General features: G+C 38.0%; 1 protein-coding gene across 1 annotated transcript in view; it reads right to left on the reverse strand.

The window, feature by feature from the left end:
• Positions 1-23,569, reverse strand: part of EFCAB6 (EF-hand calcium binding domain 6) — a 145,294-nt gene that overhangs the window by 51,831 nt on the left and 69,894 nt on the right. The window contains exons 12-19 of the mRNA XM_067558983.1: positions 19,995-20,165; positions 17,724-17,795; positions 17,417-17,577; positions 12,757-12,924; positions 10,372-10,543; positions 7,342-7,456; positions 2,143-2,276; positions 573-808 (exon numbers count right to left, since the gene is read on the reverse strand). Of these exons, the coding sequence (XP_067415084.1) occupies positions 573-808; positions 2,143-2,276; positions 7,342-7,456; positions 10,372-10,543; positions 12,757-12,924; positions 17,417-17,577; positions 17,724-17,795; positions 19,995-20,165 (1,229 nt within the window). The remainder of the gene's footprint in view (positions 1-572; positions 809-2,142; positions 2,277-7,341; positions 7,457-10,371; positions 10,544-12,756; positions 12,925-17,416; positions 17,578-17,723; positions 17,796-19,994; positions 20,166-23,569) is intronic.

Consider the following 23,569-nt stretch of genomic DNA (forward strand, 5'->3'; position numbering starts at 1 on the left):
GTGCCACACTTTCAAAAAGGTGTGGACAAACTGGAGAGAATCCACAGGACAGCAACCAAAATTATAAAGGTTTAGAAAACTTGACCAATGAGAAAAGATTTAAAAAATGGGTATGTTTAGTTTTGAGAAAAAAAGACTTGTGCGGAGGGACCAGCTAACAGTCTTGAAATATATTAAGGACTGTTACAAAGAGTGATCAATTATTCTCCATTTGCACCAAAGGTTGGCCAAGAAATAATCAGTTTAATCTGCAGCAAGGGACATTTAGGTTAGATATTAGGAAAAGCTTTCTAACTGTACGGATGTTTAAGAACTAGAATAGGCTCCAAAGGGAGGTTGTGGAATCCCCATTATTTTTAAAAATGGTTAGACAAACACTAAAGAAATTGTTTTTAAGAACAGGTTACCCAAACGGCTGTCAGGCATGGCCTAGGTATATTTGACCCCACTGCAGTGCATGGGGAAGACTAGATGACCTCTTAAGGTTGCTTCCAGCCCTACATTTCTATTATTTTAACGTCTATAAATGTACACGGTCAATATAGATACTATAACACTGCTGCCTTTCTTACCTGTGAGATGGATTCAGCCAAGGGTGTGCCTCTTTAGTTTCTTGGGTCTGAAACAGTTGAAGGAATTCCTGGTAATTTAATGTAGAGTTCAAGTTCATTCCTAATATACCAAGTAGGCGTGAGTACTCTTCATCTGTAAGGATGAACACAAAGCTCTCCAGGAGGTGTCGAAAATCAAACATGTTGATGATACCATCATGGTTACTATCTGTTTTACGGAAGGCAGAATAGGTGTCCTAACAAAGAATATTTACCTGAATGTCAATGCTTGAACTTTCAGATAAAACAAATTAGTTACACATTTCAAAATACAAACAATAAATATTCATTACAGATTTATTTTGAAAACAGGCAAAATATGGTAAGGCAGTTTGATGGTATACAATACTTATAATACCTTCTTACTAGACTGTACAGTACATAGTCAACTTACTTTGGATATAAAGCTACTTTAAGATAAATGAACTGAAGTCCTACCCCCTTCTTACAAACAAGTATTGAACTGATACAGAACTACTTGGGAGCCAATCTGCAAGCCCTCCACACATTTGGCCAATTGAATCCTGTCTCCCATCAATTCTATAATGAAAAAGACACCTTATTTCTATATTTTTCATCATACACTTAATGAGATCATTATGAGCAGAGACTTTTCAGAAACTAATATCCCTCCAGAACAGCTTCCCTCAATTAAAATGCGTAAAAAAAAAAACAGAGTGAATTTAAAAGTGGTAGGTTTTTAGAAATCATTTGTGTTGCATTTGGTCAGTGCACCAGCCAATAGTGATGGGACACGGTAGGCACCTATCCCACAAGAGCATTTTTCACCAATTCACCTTTGTATTTCAATGTAATTTGAATAATAAATTGTATGATTTCAATTCCTTGTGAGACCAGTACTTTCTTCCAGGACCTCTAGATGTGTACTGGTGTCATCTCTGGAAAAGTCTGCTTTCTTGCTTATGGGCACTGCATTGCTCATTGAAACCTGTAAGGAGCATGGGTCTGATCTTGCAAATCTTTGCTCCTATAATCCTGTTAGTAATCCCACTAAAAGGAGTACTCGCATGTATAAGACGTGCAGGTGAGCTGTTTACTTTTGTTGAAATAAATTGTTTCCTAAACTGTGGCTATAACTGAAAAAGAGGTTATACAAAAAAACTGCTTTTATTTTCCCATCAAAAAGTTGTGTTTTATTTGTAGCAGTGCTACAAATATATAGATATGGAAGACTCATCTGGACTTTGTTCTTTGTTGGCCATCAACATATCTGTTCTGATCCTGGTTCCTCAATCTTTATAACTAGTTACAATAAGAGTCAGAAAAAAATATCTTGGCTTTCAGATCCCAGGAAGAGTTTGCAGGGATAGCAATTGGAAAATCAGCTTTTGACTTGTAATCTGAGTATGTTTGCCCTGGAAATCACTGAAAGAGAATAAACATTGAACCCCAATATCATTTTTATAGTGTCACTTTTCTGACAACTCCACTTAAAAATATCTTTTAACAACATTTTTAACATAACAACGAGCTATATTGTCAAAAGTAATCAGCAATTGCATTTATTTACCCCATATACTTCCATCAGCTTATCATTAAATTGACTTAGACATTCTTCCGCGGTCATGTAGTAAAATTTAGTGCTATTTACTCGGTGATTTGGATTGAAATATAACATGGCTCCTGGTCCATTCAATCTGGGATCTGAAATAATTAAATCAAAGTAAAACAATCTGTGACTTGCGTATCTTTTTCTTTGGTATTAAATATACTGGACCAATGGAGTTGCCTTATTTATTTATCATGCACAATACATTGTTTTTAAAAAACCCTATCACCTTCTTTAGGCTCCACACATTACGTACTTCAATAGTTGTATACAGTATTAGTAAATGTCCTTCTGATTTCCAGAAATTTATTCAGCTTCTGCTTTGCTCCATGGTGTAGTGATTTCCCAGTGAAAGCACAAAATAAAACCCTCCAGGCCCCTGTGGGTAAGCTCTAGTGCAGAAGGCACAGTTGAGGTTGACCTTTCTTTTGTTGTTTTTTGCTTTTATTTTGGCCTTCTTTGCTTCCTGAGCGTTACTCTGAATGAGGAGGGTATCAAGCTGGAGAAGGAGAGGATGGAGTCCAGGACTGCTGTGATTGGTTCCCATCTTGCCTGTCTGAAGTTATGTCTAGACTGGAGGTGGAAGGTGGAAGTTCCAACTTGGGCTGACAGACATATGCTAGCTCAATCAGTGCTAGTGTGCTAAAAACAGAAATGTAGTTGTGGCAATGCAAGGGTCGGGAAGGGCTAGCTGCCTTGAATACATATTTAGGTTTTTAGAAGGGTTCATGTTCAGGGAGGCTAGCCTGTCTAGTTGCTCATGCTGGGGCAGCTACACTTCTATTTTTAGCAGCATGCTAGTTCAATCAGAACTAGCATGGGAATGTTTACCTGAGCTGGAAATTACACCTTCCAGCTCCAGTGTAGAAATACCCTGAGTGAGAGAGGAGGAGCATAGGGTTTGCGCTGCTGTGGACAGTGCCGTAGAAATGAACTTGTGACCCATCATCGACTGCACCGCCCACTCACTGCACACTAATTCATCTCCCTTGAGTCATTCTAACATACCCAGACCCTTATTAGCTTCAAACAGCCATTCTTCTTTCTTCTCAGTCCAACTGCAGAATTTCACCCCCCCGCCCTCCCTCCGCAAATAACCCCACCTGAGAACCAGGTCAGGTAAGATTCAATTCTGTACAAGTGACAGCTTTTCTCTGTCTATAATCTCACAATCCTGCAAGGTCACAAAGAGGAGCTTGCCAGCTTCCTAGTTGGGGATACAACATTTGCTTCTAGTCTTGGAAGGGCCATGATATTTTTAGGCAATAGAAAAGCTATTTTGAGTCACTGTTATAGGTTATTATGGCTCTTTCTGTTCCCTGTGCAGCTGGACTCGTGGTAACTAAGGTATCTGCTTTACGGGAGACAGAAATGAAGAATAGTCTAAATAATATGTTTTTAACTCTCTAAAGCATTTTAAAAATAGTTTTCCTGCAACATAAGTGGCATATACAGACTACATGGCAGTGCAGTGAGGTGGAAAGGTTTTATTGGTACTTGTTTTGGAGAACAAACTCTTCTTAATTAAACCTTTCCATACACTGCTGTCATGTATTCTCTCTCTCTAGATACAGATACACACAGTCATCATAGGTACGCTATGTATAACTGAAAGTTTATTTATATATTTTTGCAATTTTTATTTGCTCATGTTGATATATACAACCAGTCTGCTTAAGTAAGGGACTGATCCTGTAATGCTTACTCATATGTGTAGTCTGATTAAAATAAAAAGGATTGCACACATAAATGAGATATTGCAGGATCACAATCTATAGGTTTTGGCCTTTCAAAGAGTCATGAACCAGAAGACCCAATGACACAAAGGTAGTTCACTCAATAGATTAAATACTGTAGTAGATCTGTAGGTTCATCATCATCCATATGTCCAGCAAATTCCTTATATGTTTTATAATAACTTCAAAATATTTTTGTTTCACTTGAACTTTAAAAATGAGATAAACTTATACAGAAAAATATACTTCCTGAAATTTTTCCCCTCAGAATTTTTCTTATTAATTAGTTAAGTAAACAGAATCTCCCAACAGAATATTTCTTTTCTTTTTAAAATATATATGTATTTTAACCCACTCAGACACACACATGAAGACAAAAATAACATGGAAACATCAAAAACACCATTCTTCCTTCCCCCAAACAAAGGAACCATCAAAAGCCATCCACTGTGGGCCTTTTTGTTCCTTGGACGTGAACCTCTCAAGGTCCTTTCCAACCCTACATTTCTATGATTCTCATTTTTACCCACTACTTTTCCCCCTGCTTTTTACACAGAGACCCTATCTACACTTACCTCTGAGATTCAGCGGCAGTCAACAGGAGTTACGTAAACTACACAAAAAACTTGAGTAACTCCCGTCGACTTCTCTGCTCCTCTTCTGCACGCCGTCTTCACAGCACTGCGTCACTTGTGAAGGTGGTCTTAGTACGTCGATTTCTGGATCGACTGAGCGGGTCTTCACTGACCACTCAGTCGATCCAGAGAAATCAATCTGATGGTGGCAACTTTGCCACCATCAATGTAGCCATAGCCTCAGTCTTTTGGGACCTGATCCTGCACTATTAATTCAGGCAAAATTCCTACTGACGTTATCATCTCACTGAAGTCAATGGGAGTTTTACTTATGTAAAGAAAGTAGAATCATGCCCTATATCAATGGTATTTCTAACTGCAAGTGCTCAAAAATCAAGACTCAGGCCCCCAAAAAATCATAAGATTGATTTAAAAATCATATTTTAGAAAAAAATTCATTTTTTTCTCTGCCTTCTGTTTTTTCAAGCCTTTATGCAAAATGTGGATAACATTTTCCGCTACAACTATGACAGCTGGTAACTTTTTTAAATGAAAGTAGAGATTCTCACAACTCCCAGAAACGGGCTTTAAGAAAAAGACCAAATACCACAAGATTCCTGATTAAATCACTGCAACACTGTTCAAGTGAATATGTCCAGTTATACTTTGATCACACTGATGTTACCTTGCTTCCAGGCATATTTTACAAGGCTATTTGAGACAGTAAAAGATGTTTTGATGGTCAGATGACTGCTTGGACAAGGTCAAAATTATGAATGCTAGAGATGATGCAAGGAATGGCTTCATACTGCATTCGCCAATCACAAATCGTTTCTTCCTCTTCTATATCTAAAGCTAGCTGAAATAATGGCAACTGTAGCAGCGCAGAAATCAGAACTGCATACCTCTGAGAAAAATGATCAGAAGAGTCATAACATAGAAGGTGAAACAGGCTCCACAGCAGTCAATGGCAAAACTCCCATTGACTTCAGTGGGGTCAGGATTTCACCCAGAAAATCTGGAATTAAAGCCAAAAAGTAACAGAAGAATATACAAAAGCAAGAAGGAATGAGTAATGACCTACAACACTCACCTTTCATCTATGGCACCTGGATCTAATTGTTGCCTAGGAAAATGAATTATGATTGTTTCTTGTCTCTTAAGGACCAAATTCTGCTATCCTTGCTCATGTTGTCCTGAAATTAATCTGTCTTCAGATGGAATGAGGTACTACTCACCATGACAAAGGGTGACAGAATCTACCCCTACAGTATATAGATATTCACCTTGCCCATCTCCCTAAACAAAGCCAATTGCCAACCATGGCAACAAAAATCAGGTTAAAAAATGGGAAGCTAGTGACCCTCACAGTACACATTATATTACTACTTAGATGGCAAACGCTTTAGAGCAGGAACCATCTCTTCATGATATGTTTGTGCAATATTCATGGATGTATGAACACAGTGGAACTGAGATCCCTTCCTGGAGCTCCCAGGCACAACAATAATAATGAATAATGAATGATTGTTAATGACATTACTGATAAATACACTTTTTACATTAAAAAAGAAATTTAAATTTGGACAGAACAAAAACTATACAAAACCAGTCAAAATACAGCATCACCTAGCTCCACTGCCTGCCTGAATTTAGATGAAATTTTGTTAAAGTCTATTTCGGAGCTGAGAACTTCTATTATAGCAGAAGTACATTATAACTCCCATCAGGTAATGCCCAAACCAATGAGGGACACAACCCTTGTCTACGCTTTATTGGTTTATTGAGATGCACACAAAAAATAAAAAGTTGACTATCCAAGATTCTAGGCATCCCTGCAATAAAACAAATGAAATTAAACTCCTGCAGACTCCACACTCCACTCCCTACTACAATTCTGATTTCCCTCAAAAAGCCCACGTCTGCAGCAGCTTCTGTATATAAATTTGCCTTTCAGCATTCACTGAAGGTCAACAGATTTCAGCTATCTTGGATTAGGGGAAGCCTGTTCAACAGTGGAGTGTTTTTCATGGAGAACACTCCACTTCCAGCTCCCTTTCTCTTAAATGAAGGGGGATCCCACTGAAGCACCTCTGCTGATCACAAATGTGGCACTATGACATGATAAGAGAGGAAGTCTCTCAAGTAGCAAGGTCCCAAACCATTTATGGTTTTATAGATTAAAAGCAATACCTTAGATTCAATCCACAAACTAAGAGTTAAGCAGTACAGATCATGAAGCACAAGGGACATGTGCTGTCACTGAGAAGCACCACTTAATATGCAGGCCACTAAATTTTGCACCAGCTTAAGTTTTCAGGTTGACCTGAAGTGTAGCAGCATGCAGAGCACATTGCAGTGATTTAGTTTTGAGGTGACAAAGGAATGGATCATGGTAGAAAGTTCCATATCTGAAAGAAGTAGTCACAATCTTCTGATCAGGCCCAAGTGGTGAAAAGTGTAAAATCATCCAACAGCATTATACTGTGGTGCCAACTTAACCCTAAGATACTGAGCATAACTAATGGATAATAGGACCCACCCTCAATCAAAGGGGGAAAGATTAGCCTCAACTGGTTGCTTTCTGCATCCTACAATTATCATCTCAGTCTTTTCTGTACTGAGTTTCAGCAAGCTCACCCTCATACATGCTCCAATCCCCTTCACACACTGGGCTAGATGATCAACAGCTTGGCTAGATCAGGAGTAACAGGGATATCCTGTCAAAACCACAGCCTATATTTTCTCAATTACCCTCCTATTGACCCTATATAATATTAAGAGAGAAAAGTCCTAGCTGTTCCGTAAAAGATTTGTTTTATTCAAGACTGCCATTAATGCTCATCTACCTTCAAATACTGCTACAAAATCAAGATAACTCAGCCCTCCATTTGGGAATCCTAATTTTTCAGTCAGTAGATTAAACTGGCTATCATCCATTGGCATACCATGATCTTCCAACACCTGTCAAAGTGAAAAAACAAAAACAAAAGGGAAATGAGGAAATGTTTGTTGCTTACATGCCATCCTTTCAAATAAATGTCTTGGCTCCTACAGGTACATTTTCAAAGGACTGTATGGGGTTTTGATCACATAGCTAAACCTGGATAGCTCTGATAATTTACCTCTTCTCTTCATATTTATGGTAACCATGGTTTATACAGAGTTAAAATTATAGTGATTAGATATAAATTTAATAAGTGGAACCACATCCTTCAGCAGGTGAGAGCTCCCAGACCATATACCGTCCAAGTACTCATGAAGCCTGAACCTGCCTAGCTTATGAGATCTGATGGTATCACAGCACAAATGGCTGCAGATATATTATTATTGTTGTTCTTTATTCTTTGTGCATTAGCAACACTTAAAAGAGGCATACATAATCTGTAGGGTGTCGGAAGTAGTGAGGTTAGTAAAACAGTCAATTAAGGATTTTCAGTGTTATACCAAAACCTTAAATCCAACTTTCACACAGAGAGCTAATGCAAAGAAAAAAACAGCAGGTAAGTGGAGTTTCCTCTGCTTACCAGTGATGATAATCATGCTGCTGCATTAGTTGCCAGCAACAAAATAAGCTTTTTAGGTACCACATTGTAGAACACACTGCCATAATCCAAAGCCAGTGTCCCAAAGGTACATAGCACAGATCAGCATGTGGGAGGCAAGGCTGCAATTTTATATTTAGTATATGTATTAATTATTTATTATTATTATTATATTATTATTATTATTTTATTAACAATAAAACAAAGAAACAACATTTTACAATTATTTACCACCTCTCATTTCAGAGCACTTCTTCTATGCACACAAGAATCACAAAAATACATCCACCTCCGGGAGGAGGAGAGCAGCCAGATGAAGAAGTGCACAGCATACTGCACACTGATGACAGATGAAATTTTTACAGGTAAACCAAGGCAAACCTAGTCTCATAAGAAGTCCTAAGGGAGCTGTGCTTCCATTTTTTTAAAGGTCTCACTGACATGGTAAAATCTTGTTTCCACCACAGCTATCTCCTCCTGCTCATCCAAGTCAACCTCTGGATAAAGACAATGTGCAGACTCTGCCAGCATTAGCTGCCTGAAGTATCTTCCCCTCTAATCTTAGGAGGTCTCAGGTAATGTCTCTCCCACCATTTCTCCTGTCTGACCCAACTAAGATAATTTCCATTTTGTTGGTATTTAATCTCAGCCATCTTATTGCCACCCAATAGCAAACTTTGGCAATGTGTTTCCTCTTGAAGTGTGGAGAGAGAGAAAATTTTCGCCACAGCAATGATACCAAATTCATAGCAGTCATAAATTTCTTCAAAAGGCAACATACAGGGAGTGACAAGCAATCACAGCTACAAAAGGCCCTGAGAAACATCACATATAATCCTAGTAAATCAGAGAAGTCACCAAGCAAAATCAACTGAGAGCACTCACAGATAAAAACTAAATCAGTTCAATACAGTCCCAGTCATATTGATCCTCTAGCACCCAAGTGCTGTACCCAGGTCTTCTGATCCACACTATCAAAAACTGACAAAAAATCTAATAACCACTGGATCATAGTAGTCACTGTGGTGAGCATAGTAAAACCTGATTAAATAAAGTCAGCTTCTCATTGCACACTACAGGAGGGATTCTCCTCTCCTTCTATGGCCCTTATGTCCTAAAAGGTCCTTCCTCTAACACAGCACTGTACATGCAAGTCCCAGAGCAGAGACATGCTAGGAGAAAGTCAGGAGCTGGAGGGAGTGGGCACACAGAGCTGAGGGAATTCCAGGTAGCACTGCTGTCTAGGGGCAGTTCAGGACAGGCTGTTGTAGCTTAGAGCAACCCACTGGCTGACTGTTGTGCTGGCAGCTGTTTTGTCTCCCAAAGCAGCCTCGTATGTGAAGGGTTCAAAGTTGGCATGAATCCACCTTGGCCCTCCTTCCCTAAGGCCTCTCAGTGATACAGCACAGAATCTCATCCTACATTTTTATTCAGATTAATAATCAGCACATTATTGTATATATAGGGTGTTTATCAATTAAACCTTTTACGCTCATTGCCAGCCACAGTACTTTAGAATCTGCATACCCAATTTAAATATATATTTTCACAGCATTGATACTTCAAGTATTATGACCTTGAATGGAACAGCAGAGGAAGCAACAGTGGAAGATTCCTGGATTGCTTCATCAATGTGCTTCATACCTTACCTGAAGATGAGAATGGACTTCAGCCTCTATAACCACAAAATTGTTTTATATGCTTAATGTACGCATAAAATGTTTATTGCTATTGATGTATAGCAGTGGCCTGAATGAGAAACAGCCAGCTCAATCTTAGCTTCAGAGAAGGTTAAAATTTTAACAAGCAGGACCAGCACTGGAATTTTTGGTTTGCCTGCAAACATTGTTTTCTGCCTTCCCCCACCCAAAAGTACTCAATTATACCACAATGAACAGGGCCTACCGATTTTGGTGAGGGCTAACTAAAAAAATTTTGGTGTGTACCTCAGATGTAACTAACTCATTTTACAGAGAAGGTGTGTGGTAGGTTAAAGTCTGGCTCTATAAATTCGCCCCGCCACCTGCTGCACAGATAGAACCTAGCAGCATGTTCCTTTTGACACTAGAAATCAGTTTGTATCAGTTCGGGTTTTCAAGGCAATTTCTGCAAGAAAAAGGGCTAGAAATTGACTTTTTGCTTTTTAAATGAAAGCTGAGATTCTTCTTAATGCTATTAACAAGGAGCTCATGTGAGTGCCCTGTAGCTCATCAATGACAGAAACAACCCTGGAGACTTAGCTATAGGTCTGGGAGTAGGCACCGCTATAAAATGCTAAACTACCTTCCAGGGAAAAACAAAAAGATAAAGAAAAACATCTAGCATTTCTCCTACCTTCCGGAAATCATCTTTACTAATTTTTCCATTTGGTTGCTTGTTGCAGGCAAGAAAGCTATCTTTAATAGTTGCTTCCTGTTGTATCACACTGTCCTTGAGTCTTTCAATTACTTCATCAACGGTTCTATTCTTGGTATGCTTATTAGCTTGATCTTCAATCTGTTTCATTCTAAAATTGAAAGATTGAGCATGAAAACAAGTCACTTGTGTTTGCTACTTTAAAACATTTTGATTCAGTAATAATGAAGTGGATTATTTTAACAATAAACAGGACAATAACGCCAGAAATATTCTTCCTGTGCCTAAACAAAGTTATAGTTAGTACAAATTAACTATGCAGATTACAAGGGCCATATTGTGAAATCGGTTGTTAAGCAGAAAGCCCTGTTTAAATTGATGTTTATAAAACGTGACTGCATGATATTGCCATAGGCTATTTATTTTTGAAGTGGAGACCACACACATCCAAATACGGGTGCTGATTCCCAGTTGATTTTGGATCTTCAGATTTTCCATACCCTGGAGAGCCACTTTTTCCCATTAATATTTTTAACCACCATCATGGGTCGCAATCTAATGCCAAAAAAAGTAAATGGGAGTGTTTCTGATTGATTTTAAAGGGAGATGAATCAGGCTAATGGTGTCTTACCACCTGCTGGAAAGATGTAATAATTGGTGGCCATCAGAAATGTCATCAGTGCTATTCTTTATATCTGCCCATAGGAGGTAGTCATATATAACGTCATGACTCACAGCCTCCCACTCCTAGTAACCCAAATAAACCACCTCCACTTTTTTCCTTTATGTGCAATAATTGGATTAGCATATCCTTTCTCAGTCCTTAAAAGAAAAATCCCCAGACATGGAATATTCAACCCTCCATTTGAAATACTGCAATCTTTGTCAGTAAACCATTAAAATAACTTATGATTAAATATGTAATAATTTTTAAAGATGGAGAAGATGTACAATAAAAGTGAGTGTAATATGTCCCAGTTGCATCCATTTCACATTTGTAATGGATTTACTATTGTCCATGAAAAAGTAAGTTAACACAATTATTTTTGTTAAGTCTGAAAGCTTATATTTCTGTATGAGCAAAATGCAGAATATTCAGCAGGCTAATTTTTTATAGCTTTATTAAGTATATTTTATAGTACTCCCTTAACTTGATAATGACCTTAACATTTTAACTTCTAGCACTAAAATATTTTAACCAAACAGTTTCATTAACTGCTTTTAAATGAAGTATCACCAGTGGTTCACATAGAAAATTAGCTCTAAGATCTGAAATTCTGAAATGCATAATAATGGAAGAAAAGATGGGTGACTTTGCTGGTAAGCAGGGCTTTCTAATGCTGTACTATATAATCTTTGCTTTTCATCCAACACCAGGACTAGAATCCAGCTCTCCTAAATTCCAGGTGCGTGCCTTTTCCACTGAACAATACCGCTTCCAGCATGCCTTGTCTTCCCCAAACCCTAGGAATGGCTCACTGTAGTTACCACACAGGGCAGGAGAGAAGTAAGCACTGTCCTCACTGACACCCAGAGGAACAGCCATAATCTGAATTAACTTTCCATCAGAACCCCTTTCTTGTTGCTGAACCTCCTTTGAGGGGAGTAGTCTAGGGGATTAGCAACATTTAGGGAGCCCACTGGAGCTGTGCTGTCAGGGAGTAGCTGCAGAGCCACCAAGGGCTCAGAGCTAGTGTGGAGGCCCAAGGATCCTGGAGATCCATGCAGATCTCCAAAAATTCATAGTTTTCAGGCTGAACCCCCATTTTTTGTGGGGAAATAAACTTGCCCTATTATGGCAGGTTTTACTGGCTTTTAAGCAGGTATTTGCACATATGCCAAAGTTTCAAGTAACTGAAGAGAAGATGATGACACAAATATCCTTGAAGCTTGAGTGCAAAAAGGTATGCAATGATTCTATAGAATGAAGCCTTGCACACAGAAGCTACAGTCAACTCAGTCTTGATTTATGGAGCTCTGAGAATGCTCAAAAGATGCTAAAAAAAGAATGCTAAAAGATGAAGTCTCAGCAATTCCATGGAGATTCACAAGTCTATACTTTAGATGCTATTTAGAGAAAAAAAAAACCTGAGCGTTTAATGACATGGTGAGACACACCCCTTTTGTAACATGTGAAGTAAGTTCAACACTTCTTACTTGAGTCCAAAAGATTTTGATGAATAAGCCATACATTTGCTCTTCCGATGCAGTACTTTGGAGATCAGATTACTTAGGAATTATAATTAGACCCATTTGATATTTAAAGCAAATGCTCAGTCTCTTTGGAAATTTCCCTTACAATGGTATCAATATTTTAATAATTTAACAGGAAATCAGCTATATTAATAAAGCATTGTTCAGTACCTCTCTGAAAGATCTGTTTGTCTTTTTTCTTCTCTCTGTTGACTTCCCTTTAAGATCTGTGTGCTGATGCCAGTTAAATCACCAGGTAAAACAGCAACTCCTAAGCTATCCAGAAGCATCCTGTAAAGGATCCCATCAGGAGAAATATCCTGAAATTTATAGCATAGCCTAGATAAAATAAAGAATTGAAAATAATGTGCACAGTTGAGAGTAAGGTATAATATGCATATTTTAAGGCAAAGATTACCAAAATAATGAAATTCCTTCCCATGTAGAGGCAGTGTGTGTCCAGTGGTTAGAGAAGGTGACTGAGGAGGTCACTCTGCCATTAACACATGGGATCATCTCTCTGTGCTTCAGTTTAACTCATCTGTGAAATGGGAATAATAATACCAGCTCACAGAGCTCAATTTACCTTTATGAGGCAATTCATGTCTGTAAAGCTTTGGGGGATTCTTAGATGAAAGAATGGAATGGAAGTGCATTATACTGCGAATCCACAGCATTCTGTTTAGACTACAAATTATTTCCTCCCATTTAGACTTTTATTTAAAAACAAAAAACAAACAAACAAGTAAACATGGATATAAAATAACTTGAAACTTAAGATATAACACTCCCTCAAGCAAGCACCCTCCTTGTGATAAATCCACATCAAAACTCTCTTTTATTTTAATAAAATCTAATCTGCTGGCCTAAAACAATAGTGGGAGTGTGTGTGTGTGTGTGTGTGTGTGTGTGGGAGGGATCATGGAGAGTAAAGGAAGTCACCATGTTGTAACACCATCAAATCAGCTCCATTGAAAGAAGTGCATCCTGCACATAGAAAATGGAACTCAGACACAAACACTAAGGAACAACATCTGCCTTGAAAATGTAACCTACAAAAGGCTTCCAAATGTCCTTAAAAATTGTCCCTTCTCTTATTCAGTCTGAATGTCATCTCACATGAAGCCATCTGGGACAGGCATGCCAAGCATTCTGCCTCAGTAAAAGCAGCATTGTCCTCAAGTGCCTCAGGATGAGTCACATAAGTGCCAAAAGCCCAATTATAACTGAAGCCAACAGCAGAAGTATCATTTAAAATCAATAAGACTGATGTGGCCGAAACACTGGAATTCAGAATGTAATTTATTCTCTTCATCACCCTTGCTCAAAAACCTCGCGTAATGCAGCATCCCCCAAACATCTGACTAAAATCCCCAGTCTAGTTATGACAACTCCGACACAGATTTGACAGTCATACATCCAATTTATGCATGTTTAAAGGAGTCAATTATATATTACTTATTATTTTAAAATATTGCATGCCTAACCGCTTTAGAGCTGTGAATGAACAGTGCCATCCACTGTTTCTCAGCATAATCTTTGCCACAATATTTTCCCAGGATGGTCTTAAATAAGATATAACATAAGAATTAATCCCCCTTTGAAAAATGTGCCTATTGGTGACCTGATGTAAGTAAAAGCATTTTTTCTTAAAGAATAAGGCTGAAACCTAATTTGGGAGATTATAAAGTAGAATAGCAAATAACTTGCTAAACAAATTTTCATCCACTAATTTCATATTTAATCAATCCCCATTTCTTACTTATACCTTAAAACAAACAAAACAAAACAAATCAAAACAAAAAACCTCAATCGAATAAGTTATCAATAGCAGTAATACCTTGTTGAATATAAAACCCTCATTCATTTTAACATCAAAACTGAATTTCTCCTTTGGTGTGATGAGGTGCTCCTTGGTATTTAAATCTTACCAAAGGCCCTGATTCAAGACAGCCCTCAAGCATGTGGCTTAAGTGCTATCCTAAATAGAGATGCTTTCTTGAACCAGGACCAAGGTGTGGGCTGAGTGCTCCATACCTGTGTTTGCTGAAAAATATATTTAAATTATCCATGGCTAGTACAACTGGAGATCCTTAGAAAGTGGAATTTATGCAGACTCTACAAAGACTCATGAATGCCCTCCACAATGGAATTCAAACACTGTTGTCTGGCATACTTTGGATCATGTCGCAGCAGATCCTATCAGGTCATTGCAAAATCATCCCATCTAATGCTTCTAGAGAGTCTATCTTGCAAACCTCTGAGCATTATAGCTCCAATCCAACAAAACATCTAAGCATGTGCTTAACTTTAGCCATGTTAGCAGCCCCATCCTTTAAGTACGTTAGTAGTCCCCTTGAATGGGACTGATAACATACTTAAACACTTTTTATGTGCTTTGTTGGATCATGGCCATAGTGCTCAGCATCTTTCAGGACTGATCCTCCGGGCTTAATTTTGTATCCATTGAAGACAATGGCAAAATATTCACTGACTGCAATTGTGGTGGATTAGACCCCTAAAATTACCATTTTTTTCTTGTTTTTGTTTCTGGACTTTCCCTCCCCCACATCATTTTCTGATATAAGATGTTGAAACTTCAGGTAGAAATCGTTTTAGAATTTAAACTGGTTGTAATTCTGGACTCCACCCTGAGCGCAGATCTCTCATTGTCACAAATAATGGTTGAAAAAAAATGGTAAAAACATTAGGAAAGTGTGTAAATGTTGAGAGCCAGTTATGCAATATTCAAAGGATAAGGAATGGCTCATGACCAGTAATAAGTGTCTATATATTATACAACACTGAGCCATAAAGCTGACTGATGACAAAAAGGGTATATTTTTAATACAGTACACAGGGAATTAGGTATATGACTCTTATCAACCCCCTGAACGGCACCCAATGTTTTCTCTACATAATTCACAGCCAGGAAAACGGATACAGTAGAATATTATTTCAGTGATCACACTTGTACTCGTTCATATTTCAAGATCAAAAATTATTTTCTAAAAGCCATTTCCTATTGATGCTGTTGTGTTTCCTCCTCACTTATACTGATCATCAGGACATTGGGTCACAAGGTTCAGGCTGGCATGGATTTCTTTGATTTTCCTATGATATTTTCAAAGGTAGGAAAGAATTCCACATATTTTGGAGAAACATAGGGCTGTAGGTAAAAAAGGTTACAGCTTGTACAAGGGCAAATTAGACCCAATTATAGCTTGATTGACATGCCATGGCAATAAAATGCCTATGCAATCCACTCCTCTTTTACAAGGTATAGATTTTGATTCCATACACATATGTGATTTAGGATGTTCATTGTTTTTTAGATTGAGATGTAGTTATCAATTGGCCAATGATCAAAATCAGTGTTGACCTTGTCATGTCCCAGTTTACAAGGGTTCTCCTAAAATCAAGACACTAAATTGTTCATTACAACAAGATACTACTGTAGAAAATTATAACAAGATAATATGGGTACAGTAGACACTTGTTATTAGCAATGTATTGGTGCCCTTTTGCTCTGTTGCTCCCAAGTGACTACTGCTGTTATGGGGAGTGTCATCTGACCGAAGGCATTATGAAGTGTTAAGGGTATTTCGGAAGGGGTGGGGCAGCCACTTTGTGGGTAGGGGGAGTTTGCGGGGAATGGGGCAGGGAAACCCTGGGTTTGGCAGTGGAGCCCTCAGTCGGCAGAATGGCTGAGTGAGCTTGGCGGCCAGAGACAGGTTGAGGATGCTTCCACTGCCAGCTTCATGCTCCACCCTGGCAAGGAATGGATGGCTGAGAAGGGCACCATGTGCAGCCTGCAATGGAAGGGGGGAGCTCCTAGCACAGACAATGGAGACGGGATGGGGGAAGGGAACAGGTCATTGCCCTGGGGAGGGGGGTCCTCCAACCCCTACTGCAAAACAGCACACCCACACCCCACCACCAGCAATTAAGATGGAGGGGACAGCTTAGTGTGTGTGGAGGAGAGCCCCCCATACTCCCTACTGCAAAATAGCAGCCCCACCACCTCCACCTACAAACTAGACACTGAGAAAGGGAAGAGGAAATTTTCAAGATGTGCCTTGGCTGCTCCCCTGAACTCAGTTTACCCCCCAAAAAAATCCCTCTCTTCCAGACCCTCCCTGCAAATTCCCCCCTACATGTGCTCTGAACACAGGCTCTGTCAGGCAGGGCTAAGTGGACAGGGCTGTGTGCCCTAGAGCTGCACTGAAGGGCCAGAGATGGGAGAGAAGTGGAAATATGCAGTTTTGGGGGGTAAGGGGGCAATACCTCTTCATGCCCCCCTCAAATCTCTACACCTGGATGTGACATCAAAGCGTCACAAATGTTGTTCTTATGCAGTAGCTATGTTGCTGTTACCGGATGGACAATTCACGATACGGAGAGTGTTCCCAGGGGAAATGTTGCTCGTAAGCGGCGGTTGTTTTTATAAGGTGTTGCTGCAAACAAGTGTAGTTATATTCATTTCTGTTCGGAAACAATGAATACTTTTTTTAAAAGATAAATTTTCCATCACACTCAATTTTCACTTTGAGGAATTGCCTTGTTTCACCTTTTTAAATTATCCTTTGAACTATATGGCCCCAATTTTGCAAGTGTTTCATGAATGGAACTTCCATGGAAATAAAGAAAAGATTTGCAATCTGATCTGTTGCAGAATGAGGGTCAGTGATTGGCCTGGTGGTATTTTATTTTCTCTAAAGCTTAAAGCAAACAGAAGTATCCCAAGAGTCAAAACACCACTTTTTTAGAAAAATATGGACAGAAAGTTAATAAAGTTACATGAATTAATAGCCAGATGCCAGCAGCTTACTTTGTAAATTGTTCATCAGATAAAGAGGGACAATATAGCTGTACAATTTTTCTCAACTGATTTCTGCTAATAACGCCTGTGCATTTAGGGTCACAGGTCTGCAAAGCCTTGTGGAAGTCTTTCCAATTTTCTGTGATTTTATCCGAAAGAATGTCTTCTACCTAAAATGCAAATATATCAATCATGAAAATAAAAACTGTCCTTTAGGTTACATTGCCATATGACAGTAATCATGTAGTAAAAATGAAATAAAACCCCTAATTACAGAAAATCAACACTTACTGAAAATATACCGCATGATACTTACAGTATCCCAAGCTAGAACAAGAGAAGGTGGCTTCTTAATTTCCTTTGTTCCATTAAGCCATTTATGACCCATCTAATTTTAAAAAAATGTTATTTGTATTAAAACTTTTTAGCACACTGTTTCCTAAATAGTGTAGTGTCAGCTAATTCATATATTCTCAAGGTTCTGTGTGAAAGTGGGGCTCTGATCTGAAAAGTGACTATGCAAAAATGGCACTTTTCTCCACTGATCTGCTCCTTTTGTGAATTAAAAGTCACAGCTACTGACTTTGATAACAAAACATTTTACTGCTTGTTACTCCCCAAAGCAAAAGTCTCTAAGACTGATGGATGAGCTGCAAGTTGCATAGCTGTCTCTGAGGGCATAATTTGAAGACAATGGGATGGCAAAGGTGAATGTGAGTGCAGAATCTGGCTCACAGAACATAGGTCAGGATCAGTTCATGGTGCTGAAAATTAGAATAAAAACATATATTTACTTGTAAACTGAGTACATTTAATACAAGAACTACTGAAATGCAATAAACATGGAACCTTATTTTTCCAGAGTAACTGGGATCAATACTCAGGTCCAGCTGAGCTCTATTCAGTGTAAGATCCGAGGGGAGACAAAGGTTGCTTTATGTCATCTTCAAATACCCCAAATGCTGGAGCCACCTAGGGGCTGCTTTGGCTAGTTGAAACCCAGCTTGGTTGCCAGAACTACTAGCATCTGCCTCAGGGCTGCTCTGACTTTAATCTGGCTGCACAGTCCCCATGGGGCCATTTCCTCAGCCAGGGAATGATGGAGCATAGCTGCATTCTAGAAAAACTCCCCTCCCCTTGGCTGTTGCCCCCAGGATTTCCCCTATGCTATGGAGTGGGCAGGACAGAGTGTTACAGAGTCAGTTATTCCAGCTTTACGCCACCCAGGGAATCAGCGGGTGGATCCTTTGTATTTGGCTAGGCCAGCTTTACAACTGTTTTGCACCAAAAGATTGGCACAAAATAGCCCCAGCAGGGGCCAGAATCTGGCCCACTCTTCAGAGCAGAATCACATTTCCAGTGTGAAATCCTAGCTAGCGCGGTCATCTCTCATTATCAGCTGGTATCTTATTCCAGGGTGGCCATGATCCATATTGCTATAACCTGCACTTCTTTATGCTAAAATTTACTTTATTTAGAACACTAAGTAGGCAGTAGAATTTCACCTCTAAAATGAACCCCAATAAATGAATTTGAGCATCCAACTTCATTTTCATAACCCATTAGTATTTAAACTTTGCCAGTATCCCCTCCATGTCAGTTTTATAATTAAAAAAATGTGTCCCAGAAGCTCAGCAAGACCATTATTCACTTCAAGAATAGGTAGAAGGGACATGAGCTGATGAATCAAATGAATCTATTGTTGGAGCCATCAGAACAGGGATGCAGCCTATTTCAGTTAGCTACATCAAAGGTCTTCTCAAAGCAATACACACTATTCAAGACTATTCAGTAGGAAACACTTTTTGTGCATCTAGAGCATCCTTTGACACTGCCAGGTTCTTTGATACCTTCCAACAACTCTAACTACCAGCCTAAGACAAAAACTAAATAAAGATTTATACAGTTGACACACTAATGTGAACCTAAAAGCAATCTAATAAAAATATTATGAACAGCTCTAATATTATAAAGCGGTTATGAAACCTATAGACTATTTCCTACTAGAATTCAGTAAGCAAAAAAAAAAAAAAAAAGAAACTGACATACTGAATAAAAGTCCTGGTCAAAAGATACAGCATATAACCTCACTATATGTATGGTAGTGATTTTAAAGGAAGATATTAAAAGATAACTACAAAAATCTAAAAATTTCAAAGTCATACACATGAAAACACACAACCAATGGGTACAGTAAATCTCAGAACCTATGTATTATTATAAAGTATAAAAGACAGAAAGAACTCTTCTGCAATATCTGCAAAACAGTTCTGATGATTGAAAGCTTTAAAGAGATACTTCCGTCCCACACCTGCTACACACATGCATGTGAATTTGTGATTACATTCCAGAGGGAGTTTCCAGAAACATGAGGTAACTGTGAAATTGCTTCCCAGTCCATGATTCAGAGGCAAAAGAATCCAACAGTATGGATTATGTAGGAGTTTTACACTGCTGAAAAGCATATGCATTCATTAACCTAGATGAAGACTGTTCAGAGCTTAGGGTTTTATTAAGAAGTGTCCTGACACTTCACTATAGAGATTAAAAAAAAAGAAAATCCTTAGAAAATATTGATAAAACTTACTAGAGATTCCTTTTCTTCAAACAAGTCTAAAAATTTATGGTAGCTGAGGTACCCAGTGTGTTCTGGATCAATTATCTTGATTAGCTCTTGGAAGTCTTTGTCACTTATTCGAAACAGGATGCAATCCAAAATGCGACGAAGCTCATTTCTTGTGATCTTTCCATCTTGTTTCTAAAACAAATGTTAGTGTGTGTGTGAAAGAGAGTGAACAAATTTACTAAAAGAAAATGTTTATTTTAAAACATTGTTCTGCACCTCTATGTCGCACAACCCACAGTGACTGAAAGCTTTTACTATTGGTTAGCTTTCTGATAGTCTACATGATGTGTATCTGTTGGTCTCGGTCCAGTTCTCAGTGGACAAGAGGATACACCACAACTGGAACCCTTGTTGGCAGTCACAGAAGAGGGACTAAGGCTATAGAAATTGAACTATCCTCTTACACTAGAAGTCGGACCCCAAGGTCAGGTCTGTAGTACTTTGGTGGAGCAGTATTGGGGACCTTACAATATAGCTGCCTGTTCTGTGGAGAAATAGATAAAAGTCTTTTGTCTCCAGGACTGTTAATTCAGCACCTTTCTTCAAAAATTAAACTGATTAGTTATGTTTATGTGTAAGCACATATAAATACACACACACACTTTTTTAAAAATAAAAAGGATGTTATTGCTACTTCCCACCAGCCCTGTTAACATAAAGTGACTTGCTGCTGCCATTTGCCCCATCCACTGCCTTGATGAAGAAGGGAAGTCCTTTAAATGCTATTTGTGACTGATATAAATTCTCACTCGACTCTCAGCACAGAACATACATATACTTACAAGCTGGGTAAGTATCCCAAATTCACCCCTATAAGGGGATTTCCTGTATTCTTAATATAAGAACAATAAAATACAAATTCCTACCTAAGCTTTTTTTCTTTAGCTTATTTTTTTCTATGGATCTCTTTGTCTTTGCACCTAGGTATCTCTGCCTTAGAAAGAAATGCTAAGCCTTTTATATTCCTGGGTAGGAGCTAATAGGAACTACTGGGTCTGGCGGTGACAGCGATTCAGCAGAAATAACTCTGTATTTCTGTAAAGAGTCCCAGCTTGTGACATTCTGTCATGATATCATATAAATGTGCACTTTTTAAAGCATTTTACGCAATAAGCAATGGATGGGCTTATACAAAAGCACAATTATATTTTTGTATTGTTACAGTTAAGGCGTGATTTTTGTTTCAGTCCCCATGACATATCATCTCCATAAAGTATGAGGAAGAGTTTTAAATAAAGGTCAGTCTGGTTTTATCACAGTCTATTAGATTTCAGTATTTTATATTTTTGTTTGGACTTTTATTTTTATACTTTGCTTTCCTGAAAAAAAACTGGTGAAAAAAAGAAGAAATGTAAGGAATAATGCCTGGGAACAATAAAAGAAAAAATAATGGTAAATAGTTCCTCCAGTAATTCATTCCTGGCTAAGCACTAGACAAATATTTTGCTGTTCATAAACCTCACCCTAAGAAAAATTCTGTTTCCCTTTAGTCCCCTATATAGATCCAGAGTGGCAGTAATAATATACAGGATGAGCAACTATTTATTTCATCAGCTAGTTTGGGAAACACTTTGAAGTTCTGTAATCAAAAGATAATGGTTTTGTGAAACTGCTTTTCTGCCATCTGAATTTTCTGTTGTCAGTGCATTAAATCATATGGAAAAGAAACTTGATAATATATCTACATCAGTGAATAAGTTAAGAAATCTGGTACAGGAACTACAAAAATGAGTTCTATTTTACATGAAAATATGTACTGTGTAAGTGTAAGTATCTTATCCATGAAGCTTAAATGCATACTGAGGTTAAAGATAACCTATTTTTAGTCATTGCTTTGATAATATTGAAAAAATAATAAATATTATATTAGCCTTCAATCAGTTAACTTTCTGATTGTTTATTTGACTCCTGGAATCTCTGAAATGTTTTCATTTCATTGTCATCTAGTGTAAATCAGCATAGCTCCAATGACTTCAGTGGGGCTGCACTGATTTACACCATCCTGAGAATATGTATGTATCCCTATATATGTAACAGTTTGAGATGTTAAGGATGAAGCTGTTTCTCCCGCAGCCAGAGTTCTCTTTCTGTGGTCTCAAATTTCTGTATGTGTTTAAATAATTTAATTCATTAATGACCAGTACAATAAAGTACATAAGCATGTGCTTGAGTTCAGTGGGACTTAAATACATGCTTATGTGCTTTGCTGAATCAGGGCCTTAATGCTGGTATGTGACATTACAATCTACTGCAATGTAGGAAATTAAGCTCTCTTCTTTGTAAATTGCTAAGTGAATTCTTCCTTTTGTGGTGACTGTGTGTGTGTGTGTACACACAAACACAGATATATGTGTGTGTGCATTTTATACTGCAGAGCTGGTGAGAGCAGTTTCTATGTAATTATATTAGAAAAAAAATTGTGATATATCATCTATATAAAAATTTGTAATAAAGAATGCTAGCAGTACTTCTGAAGATATGCCCAGTGCTCATTTTGCTTGTGTCAACCAGACTGAAAGCTTTAATTTTTTCAGTCTATTATTTGCTCATCCAATCCAAAAATATAGACTCTACAATTTAAGAAGAGCAATCTGTAGCAAATCAAAGTAATAAAAAATTCCATCTGTCCACTAAAGGGATGATCACACAGCCCTGTGTATGGATCGTATATATCATGACATTCCATCAAAAATGACAAGAATGCTTTTTTTTAACATAGTTCAGTACATCATGAAAGACATAGAAATGGCAAAATTGGACAGTGCATTCATTCTAGAGCTAGACATAAAAAGCATGCCCAAACTCTGTAAAAATAAAAAAAAAATCAAATTAAAATATTGCTGCAAATAAAGTGGGTGAGGCAATGGAATGATCCTGGTCAATCTCACATGTTTGATATCATAAATCTGTCAGATTATAGATCACAAACAAGAAATGCACAAGATCTGCATTTTCTATTTATATTTTATAGCATGGAGCTGTGATAATGATTCTATATTTGAGGTTCTAACTCACTTTACTTACATTATCATACTGATTTTGATCCCTTCCCTCACTTCACTAAAATGCAATAATTCTGCCTATAACTTCTCATGTGCGGTCATGTGCCAAAGATATATTTATTTATTTAAGTTTAGGAATAATTGAATAAGGCACTTGAGAGATTTGAGAAGTTCCATATTTGCATTTGTGAAATTTTCCAAACTTCTTTGAAACGTTTTCCAGAAAGGCTTGGTATAGAATTTGGGTCTTGAGTCTGCTAACATTTATGTATGTCTTTTATGTCAATGACAGTCAAAATCAAAATCAGTGGGACTTCTCATGTGTCTAATGTTAAGCATGTGCATAAATCTTTGCAGGATCACGGCGTAATTAGAAAACATTTTAGCTTCTTTTCTTGGGCCTGATGTCTTCAGCGGACTTCATTTAAGAGACTTCCACTCACAGCTTGCACTGCTTGCTCAGAGACACACAACATACTATCCTTTTGAAAAGGTTTTAGAAACAAAAGTAATGCTCATGAAAGATCCCAGATT

Source organism: Emydura macquarii, unplaced genomic scaffold (genome assembly GCF_026122565.2).
Source record: "Emydura macquarii macquarii isolate MOO-44397 ecotype Brisbane River unplaced genomic scaffold, CSIRO-AGI_Emac_v2 contig_2205, whole genome shotgun sequence".
In the NCBI taxonomy this organism is placed as follows: Eukaryota; Metazoa; Chordata; order Testudines; family Chelidae; genus Emydura; species Emydura macquarii.